Source organism: Rhincodon typus, chromosome 25 (genome assembly GCF_021869965.1).
Source record: "Rhincodon typus isolate 14 chromosome 25, sRhiTyp1.1, whole genome shotgun sequence".
NCBI lineage: Eukaryota > Metazoa > Chordata > Chondrichthyes > Orectolobiformes > Rhincodontidae > Rhincodon > Rhincodon typus.
Genome location: NC_063356.1, coordinates 29,377,198 through 29,386,646, shown reverse-complemented (window position 1 = coordinate 29,386,646; position 9,449 = coordinate 29,377,198). Strand labels below are relative to the sequence as shown.

Sequence of the window (9,449 nt, the reverse complement as noted above, 5' to 3'; positions counted from 1 at the left end):
TAAATATTGCCAAGGACACGAGGAGAGCCCTCTTGTTCAATGACTGCTTTAGGATCTTTTATATTTCATTGCAAGGACAAACTAACTTCAGTTTAAAATATGGATGGCAAGGTTTTAGCTGATTCAAAACTTAACTACATGCACAACGTTAACCCATCTCTGTTGGTGCAGCACCTCATCAGAGTATCAACCTGATGTGCTGTGGTTCACCCTGAACCCATGACCTTCTGACTTTAAAGTGAGATTGTTGCTATAAAACCAAAGCCTATCACCGCATTTAAAAGAAGAAAAATCAAATGAAGATTTCACCAGGATGTTGCCTGGTATGGTGGGCGCTAGCTATGAAGAGAGGTTGAGTAGATTAGGATCATTTACATTAGAAAGAAAGAGGTTGAGGGAGGACCTGATTGAGGTCTACAAAATCATGAGAGGTATAGACAGGGTGGATAGCAAGAAGCTTTTCCCAGACTGGGGGACTCAATTACTAAGGGTCACGATTTCAAGGTGAGAGGGGAAAAGTTTAAGGGAGATATGCGTGGAAAGTTCTTTACGCAGAGGATGGTGGGTGCCTGGAACGCGTTGCCAGCGGAGGTGGTAGAGGCGGGCATGATAGCATCATTTACGATGTATCTAGACAGGTACGTGAATGGGCAGGGAGCAGAGGGATACAGATCCTTGGAAAATAGGCGACAGGTTTAGATAGAGGATCTGGATCGGCACAGGCTTGGAGGGCTGACGGGCCTGTTCCTGTGCTGTAATTTTCTTTGTTCTTTGTTCTTTGAAGAGGCTGAAATTCTATGCAATTCAAGACAAATTCTGGATCCTGTCTGAATTGACACCAAAATTTGTTTCCTTTGAATAAATATGGATAATCAACCAGAGTTAATTCCCAAATCCTTATTAGTATCCAACTTTGGTAACATGTATGATTCTTACTCATCCAAGATTAATGCATGATGTTTGAGTTAAAACAATGTTCTAAAGTTCTGATATTTCATTTGACCATCATCTTCCATATATATAATATATATATTCCATACATTTAGTGCACAACATTAGAAATTCAATCCAAAAGCTTTTGACAGAGGAACACCATGGCAAGTTAAATGTTAATAAATTGAAATAAGGCACTATCTGCAATCCACTTATTTGGGAAATATACTGCAACGTTCTAAATTAATCTTCAAGAAATTTGTAATAAATTGAGTCATAGAATGGTTACAATGGAGCAGGACACCTTTCAGCTTGTTATGTCTGTACTGGCTCTCTATAAGAACAAATCAATTAGTCCAATTCCACTACATTGCAAATTGTTTTCGCTTAGATGCTTTTAGTGTTGAAAGGTGTGTTAACAATGGTTTTCCTCATGTCACCATTGTTTGTTTTGCCAATCACTTTAACTTACTGCTCTTTGATTCTTGCCACTTCCACAAATGGGAACTGTTTCCACCTACTACTCCATCCAGATCTCTCATGATCTTGTAGACTTCTGTTAAGTCTTCTCACAACCTTCTCTTTTCTAAGGAGAACACCAGCTTCTCCAACTTATCCCCTTAACATAAATCCCTGATCTGGGGCACTTTGAGCAAATCTCTTCTTCAAATTCTCTAAAGACTTCACATCCTCCTGAAATGTGACGCTCAGAATTGGATGTAATACTCCAGTTGAGGCCAAATTAATGTTTTAAAACAGTTCATCATAACTTCTTTGCTTTTATACTCCATGCATTTATTTATAAAGTCCAGAATACTGCATCCTTTTTAACTACATTTTCAAACTACCTTGCCACCTTCAAACATTTGTGCATATTTACACACAGTTGATTCTGTTCATGCACCTCTTTAATATTGAAGACTTTAATTTTCTTTACCTCTCCTTGTTCTTCTTACCCAAATGTATCACTTCCAATTTTGCATTAGATTTCGCATGTCCATCTGTTACACCAGCATGTTTATGTTCTTTTGAAATCCTCACCATTCATAGTACTTTGCAGGTTTTGTGTCTTCTTTGGCCAGGCCTAATTCATTATGTAAATCAACAAAAGCAATGGCCCTATGGGTGATCCTTGGGAAAATTTACTGTATACATTTTCCCAGTCCGAGAAACGACTATTCATCTCTATGCTGTCTTTCCCGTCTCTCAGATATCTTCGAATCCAAGCTGCCGTTTCTCTTTCATTCCATGGGCTTGAGTATTATCTGGTAAGTCTTTTACATGGTACTTCATTTAGTTTGTATTGAAATCTGAATTGAAATTGTTGACTTGCTCATCAAGTTGGCTTGTTTTTGTTCAGACGTTTCATCACCACACTAGGTAACATCATCAGTGAGGCTTCCAATGAAGCGATGTTATTCTACTCCGCTTGGAATTTATACTGTCTGGTCTGTTATGATGAGTTGTGTCATTTCCGGTTCTGTTTGGGTTTCTATATGGTGTCTAATTCTACATGTTTGTTGATTGCATTATAGGTTGAGAACCATGCCTCTAGGAATTCCCATGCGTGTCTATGTTTGGCTGTGGTTACTAAGGTTACATTGTCCCAATTAAACTGATGGCTTTCATTGTCCGAGTGTACTGACATCAGGAAAAGTTTGTTGTGTCATTTTGCTGCTAGCTGATGTTCATGTTTTCTGATGGCTAGATTCCTTCCTGTCTGTCCACAAACAAAGCTGTGTTAGGACCTATTTAAATGGGTCCGGACGATGTTGAAAAAGCACAAGCACTGCTTGTAGATACAAACACTTAGCAACAGGTGGCGATAGACCCAACAGTGCAGCTAGGTAATAGGATCACTCAGACACTGAAGAGACTGAAGGATGTAGGACAGATAATCAAGATGGGCTACATGAGAATGAAACCAGAAGGCACGAACATCCCCCGCTTCTACAGACTTCCTAAAGTACACAAACCAGATATTCCCCACTGACTCCCCACCGGACACACATTCACACAAACTGGCCAAGGACCTACAACAGACTGAAACACCTAGTTGACGATCATTCCATTCCATCCACTCAACCCAAGAATTCCTCAATACCCTCAAGAATGTAAAAATTAGCAATGAAGAGATTATGGTTTCCTTTGATGTCACAGCATTATTCACATCAATTGACGTCCCACTGGCCAAAGAAACATTAGCCACATTACTAGAGGAAGCAGGAACGCAGACCAGCAGCTCCATCAGCAATGACAACATATTCAAACTACTAGACTTGTGCCTCACCACACACTTCGTCTTTAATGGTCAAGTATACAAACAGATCAATGGCACACCCAAGAGGTCACCCATCTCAGGACTCATTGCAGAGGCAGTCACGCAAAGACTGGAACACACTAGCCTCCCCCTCATTCAACCTAAACTGTGGATCCGGTACGTGGACAACACATTTGTCATCATTAAACACACCAAATTAGAAGAGACCTACCACCTCATCAACAACGGGATTAAATTCACAAGAGAAGAAGAAAACAACAATCAGCTTCCGTTTCTGGAAGTCAGAGTTGAACATACATCCAATGGGGATTTTGAAACCCTGGTATACAGGAAAGCAACCCACACTGACCAAATCCTCAACTTCCACAGCAATCACCCCAACGTCCACAAACAAAGCTGTGTTAGGATGCTATTTAAATAGGCCACTACTCACCGCAACACGCCAGAACTACGCAGGAAAGAGGAAGAGTACCCATACAAAATTTTTGCTATGAACGGATATGCCTGCAACTTCATCCGCAGGTGCCTACTAAATAGACAACAAGAGAACACAGTACGCCCTAACACACTGACCACACTGCCCTATGTCAAGAACATATCAGAACTGACAACGAGACTCCTACGGCCACTAGGAATCATGATAGCACACAAACCCGCAGACATGCTAAGACAAATGCTTACAGGATTAAAGACCCTATACCCACAACATGTAGAACCAACGTAGTTTACAAAATACCATGCAACGACTGCCACAAACATTACATCTGCCAGACAGGAAGGAAACTAGCTATCAGAATACACGAACATCAGCTAGCAGCAAAATGACATGATGAACGTTCCTTAATATCAGTACACTTGGACAATGAAGGCCATCAATTTAATTGGGACAACGTTACCATAGTAGCCCAAGCCAAACATAGACATGCACGGGAATTCCTACAGGCATGGTTCTCAACCCATAATTCAATAAACAAACATATAGAATTGGACCCCGTACACAAACCCAAACATAACAGAACTGGAAATGATACTACTCACCATAACAGACTGGACAGCATAAATTCCAAGCGAAGTACAACAACATCACTTCATCGGAAGCCTCACTGATGATGTTACCTAGCATGGCGACGAAACGTCTCAATGAAAACAAGCCAGCATGATGAGCAATTCAACAACCTCACCCACAACCTGAGCTACAAATCTTTGCAAAAACCTGAAGTCTGAATTGTTAAATAGTACAGCAAAACTTGATCTTTTATACAGAATAGCAGAATATGAATTGTAACAAGTGTATTCCCCAAGTAGAATGACTGATTTGAACGTGTTGCCTATGTGAAATCAACATAAAATGTCAACACAGTGCAAATATCAGAAGGCAAGTCAACATGCAGACCAATTAGCTATCAATTTTGGATGTGCATCATCAAAGTCTAGGACATCATGACCTCCTTATAAATTGAGCAAAGTCTGTTTTGTCTGTTACTGAATTGTCATTGTTTCATTTTTAAACATTACAAATGCTTAAATATTAGCATTTTATAGTAATAAAATCAATCAATTTATTTTTGAAGTAACTTAAAAGTAAGAAAAACAAGCGTTGCACTGAAATTCTAGTTTTAAATTGTAGATTTCATTTTTATTACTAAATACCATAAAACGCATATGATCTCCCCTCAGCAGAACATGAAGCCTGATAAAGATTCCAGCGTGACAGCCACTTTGCTTCTAATTGTTTACATATGCTCAGCTGTCTGCTGTGGTTTGCAAGCTTTCTTCATAGTTACTTGTTTACATAACTATTCAGTGCTGTGAACTAGCTTCCTATTCTCTCAATGTGCTTGTAACATTATACTATATGTGTTGTATTTTCAAGAAAAATCAATGCACTATTTGAAAAATTCAAAAATTTAAGGCGATGGTTTTGTCACAGGACTAATTAGCGTATTGTTAAAGAACAAATATATTTAATTATTTCAAAAGTCAATTTCTTATGTTTCTAATTTAGCATAAAGTCTTTACCAAGTACAGGCATGACTCAGTTATTTGACCGCATTTCCTGTATAAACAAGGGTGTAGGATTAGGAAGTCGAGTTTAAACATAAAATGACAAAACAGTTTGCATGAAGTGTGTTATATAATCCAGAGTAGCTGTGCTATTTCAAAAAAAGAATCAAGTAACTTTTTTTAAGAATAGCAATATTTCACACAAATGGTTTGCAACTAAGTCTGGCTAATTGGATTACTGCCAACGTATGTGCATTACCAGAGGGAGTTGGTTTTTAATTCTTTCATTATGACTTGAACATTCCTGTCCGAAAAGGTTGCATTAATACCAAAAAATACCATGGACAGCAGCATTCCTGCAACAGTGAACTTATTTGAAATCTTTAACTATTTAAGGCTGTCAGAGCTGTTTTAAAACAGAGGTTGTCTTAACGTGAGGATGCTGGCAACAAGAAAATAAAAATAAAAACATGAACAATATATATCAGGTATTGCTTTTTTGTTTATGCATGCATAACTTTGATCTAGTTTTCTTGTTTCTCGGACTCTACTGTAATGCTATATTTTGCATGCCCCACAAAACTAGCTTATACAGGGGAATTCAAAACACATTTAAAATTGTCATGATGATCAGTACTGAAGTTGATTTCCATGTTATGTTGCTCTACCATTAGATTCCTCAAAATGGCATTTTGTTGACTTCCTCGCCCCTGAAAATGGTAACATTTCTGTATTTATGCAGTAGACATAGACTAAACTCACTACTGAAAGTTATGTGCTGTAATTACAAATTTAAGTACCTATGACACAATTGTTAATGACTGCCAATCAACGATGCTAGCACTGAAATTTAGCAGCTGAAAATATGGAGACTCATTCCTTCAGGTATTCATTTACGTTCCTTTTCCTTTCCTTCTGTTTTCTTTCCTCTTTTAATCTAAATTTTCTTCCTGCTCTTAATTTCTTTTTCTGTAACTGATTTTCCATCAAGTTCACCCACTGCAACTTACATTTCCTACTCCATCATTCCACTGTTAATTTCACGGTCTTCATGTGAGTGTTTAAGGAGATTCACATTTGCTTATCCAGTCAGGTCCCAGATGTCAGATTTCTCTTTCTGTAATGTTATTAACATGCACATTCAATTTAATATGTTGCATAAAATATTTAAAAAGCCAAAATATGCAAAAAGTCTGCCTAACGGTAAATGTTACTGGATGCCCTGCCATAGTAAATTATGGTGTATTATAAGTAAAGTTGGTTACCAGAGAAGAAAACAGAATTACTTTTCTTGATGTCAGTTTCTCCAACCTATTAAACTGCTCTCTGTTCAAATTCATTTAAATAGTTTTTGCCAAACTAAGCAAAGTGAGGCACAATGATAGCATGTGGATTTGCGTTTGTAGTTAACAATCAAAATGTAATCTTAGAAACTAGAGCCTACTATTCAAAAATAGAAGTTTAAATAATATTTAATGAAATCATATTCAAAATCTAAAACTGAGATAAACAAAAACAGTGAATGTCAAAATAACACTAAAAATACAAGTAATGCACAGACTTGTCAGCATTTGAAGGATAGATAATATTTTGTGTATATCTTTAATCAGAGGTCAAAGTACACTGTTTATTCCATTTAAAATTGCACACAGAGTTTATTTCTTTGATGTGATAGGTGATAATCATAAAATGCAAAAAAATTACTACCAAGAATTTGCAAGGCAAAAAACTCTGCCACAAGCAAATAGTCCATTGTATAAAACAGTGACTTCAAATGTTATTGGAGTCTCAAAAACATTTTGAACACTTTAAGCCAAGTTTATTCACTACCTGAACTTGAAAATTACACCTTCAAAACTATGATTCTGGAAAAATTGCAGTCAATTCAGCCTATATTACATTTGTTAGTGCCTTTGTCAATTGGCAGTGAAGGATATACTTCATTTAAGAAAGAAAGACAACAGTTAAGACTTTCTGCAAGTTGCAGAAAATCAGGAGGAGCCATGAACTTAGATACCTTTTCTGAAAATACTAGAGCCAAAGTGTGAAGGTTGTGAGCAGGGGTAACTCCCATCCACTTGGGAAATAGTGGACCACAAGTGGGTCAAGAAGAAAGCTGGCCACCACCTTTGCAATAAATGCTGGCCCAGCCAGTGGTGCCTGCATTACATGACAAATAAAATGCGTGAAGAACAATTAAAATATAACGGGAAAATAAACAAATGAAAAAAAAACACGATGTAGAATGGTCATCAAACTCGAATGTTGATCCCATTTCACATATTGAATATCAAAGTTAAACTATTCTTAAATGTATAAAAATTTGCTTCTGTTCCTCCAAAGGTCCACCACGGTGAAAATAAAAGGGCCTGAGGGGTAGAGCGCTCTGAAATGAATAGGAGGACGAGTAAATGACATTCTGCAAATTTTAAATGCAGTTCTAGCATATTCCTCCAAGAAGAAAGCTTGTGGGCAAACTGTTCCTTATATTTCAGGCTAACTTTATATTACTTGCCCAGTTTTGGGGAAAGTAGGCAGCAAAAAGGAAGGGCTATGATATGACTGCTCCTGGGGCTGCTCTGATCAAAGGCTCGCCGGCTGGTGGGAGGTGACAACCCATGTCCAGTCCCAGAGCATGTGATACCGCAAAATATAAACCTATGAACATCGACATGCGTAACAGAAGCATTGCAACATATTTTAAATAGTGACAATTTGCCTAAGAAAGATCCCTGTTGAAAATATTAATAGTAAGCGTGCATATTTGAGTGGGTAGATCATCTCTTAGAAGGATTCTGTATAATAACCTGCTGGATGGGATCCAATCAGAACTTGCTTTGCTGCTATGTAACTCGGTCCAGGCTGGGGCAGCTGCTTTGATATTGTTTAGGATTTTTAAAAGAGTATTATTTTTATAAAATATACCATTAGTGTTTATAGAATTGCCCGCCTTTGGATCTGAGCCAAGTGTGTGTGTGTTTTCTCATTCTCCGTTTCCTTCCAGCCGCCGTTATTAGAGCCAGTGTGATCATCATTCAGGGTAGGTATCGAGTACAGGAACAGGCCTAGTGTGTTTGTATATGTGGACTCTGCATTTGCATCAGCATTTAGTTTCAATTTGGTCAAGCAGCAAAAAGGGGTTTCTATTCCACGGCGTTTAATTCTTGTGAGTGCTTTCCATTTAAGTATAATATTGTAAGCTTGTAGTACATCGATTGCATGGTGATTTAACTGTGGGAAGTTTAATATTTGCTGTAGTGAGGCAGTTTAATCTTCATCGGTCTGTTATTTTTAATTGAGTTACGCTTTATTTTGCAGAAAAAAAAGATGAGTGACACAGGTGCAAAGCCCAGCCAGCCTTTAGTTGTAAAACAGGATAAGGATGTCACGCCAAAGAGAGGACGCGGCAGACCCAGGAAGCAACCCCAAGTATGACATGTATAATTTACATTTTTTCAACACGTTTTCACTGAAGCCTGTACTTTACATACTTTCACCCACTTGGTCAGACTGGTATGCACACGCGTAAAACACAAAAATATACTCCTTTTAAAGTTAACAGGTATCATCTTGCGTTTCAAAACTGCATTTTTCTCTTACCGATCCACGATTTTGGATTTTAATGCAAGTTTTTTTTCACATCGCATGTGCACCTCTAGTCGTCCGATTGCTAACATCTCTTCGTAAGTTACGTCTGTTGTTGTAAACCGCAGTTTATTTTGGTGTTGCATGTAAAATGCATGAGGTCGTCATTTCTTTTTGAATAATTGATCAATTTTACAATCGCTCCGTGTTGTGGAGCACCATCTGGTTGTAAAGCAGCTGGTATAAAATTTCTCTCCTTTTATTAGCACGGCTTTCGAGGTTTTTTTTATTTTTAGTGGGGGAAGAGTGGATGTCAGATCGTGCTGTCTTGGGTTGTTTCGAATACTCTACAGTCGAATCCGCTACATTCGATGTCTGCCTTTGTTACAATGTTGCTTTCAGCACCAGCGCAACATGAGACCTTTAAACCATTGTGAACCGGTAGTTCGGGCCTCTCCCCTGCCACGATTGGCCAGTGGCCGGAGGTCGCCTGATGCCGATTGGTCATTCAGGCTGACAATCAGCTGGAAGTCCGGTCCAATGAGAGGCGACGCTTACCACCCCGGTGACGTCAGCGTGTTGTTAATGGCTGCAGCCCAAATAGGTCTCAGTTGGTGAGAGAGATAGTAGGAACTGCGGATGGTGG

The 9,449-nt window shown here is 38.4% G+C and overlaps 1 protein-coding gene across 5 annotated transcripts in view; it reads left to right on the top strand.

Moving 5' to 3' along the window:
- The first annotated feature begins 7,892 nt into the window (after nt 1–7,892).
- The window catches only part of hmga1a (high mobility group AT-hook 1a), a 105,393-nt gene continuing 103,836 nt past the window's right edge, over nt 7,893–9,449 (top strand). The window contains exons 1-3 of one of the 5 annotated variants that reach the window (XM_048611933.1): nt 7,893–7,968; nt 8,223–8,258; nt 8,537–8,647. In XM_048611933.1, the coding sequence (XP_048467890.1) occupies nt 8,546–8,647 (102 nt within the window). In that variant the 5' untranslated portion in view covers nt 7,893–7,968; nt 8,223–8,258; nt 8,537–8,545. Of the gene's footprint in view, nt 8,259–8,278; nt 8,385–8,536; nt 8,648–9,449 lie in introns of those variants that run through there. The other 4 variants (XM_048611935.1, XM_048611937.1, XM_048611936.1 and 1 more) reach the window with 4 other exon arrangements.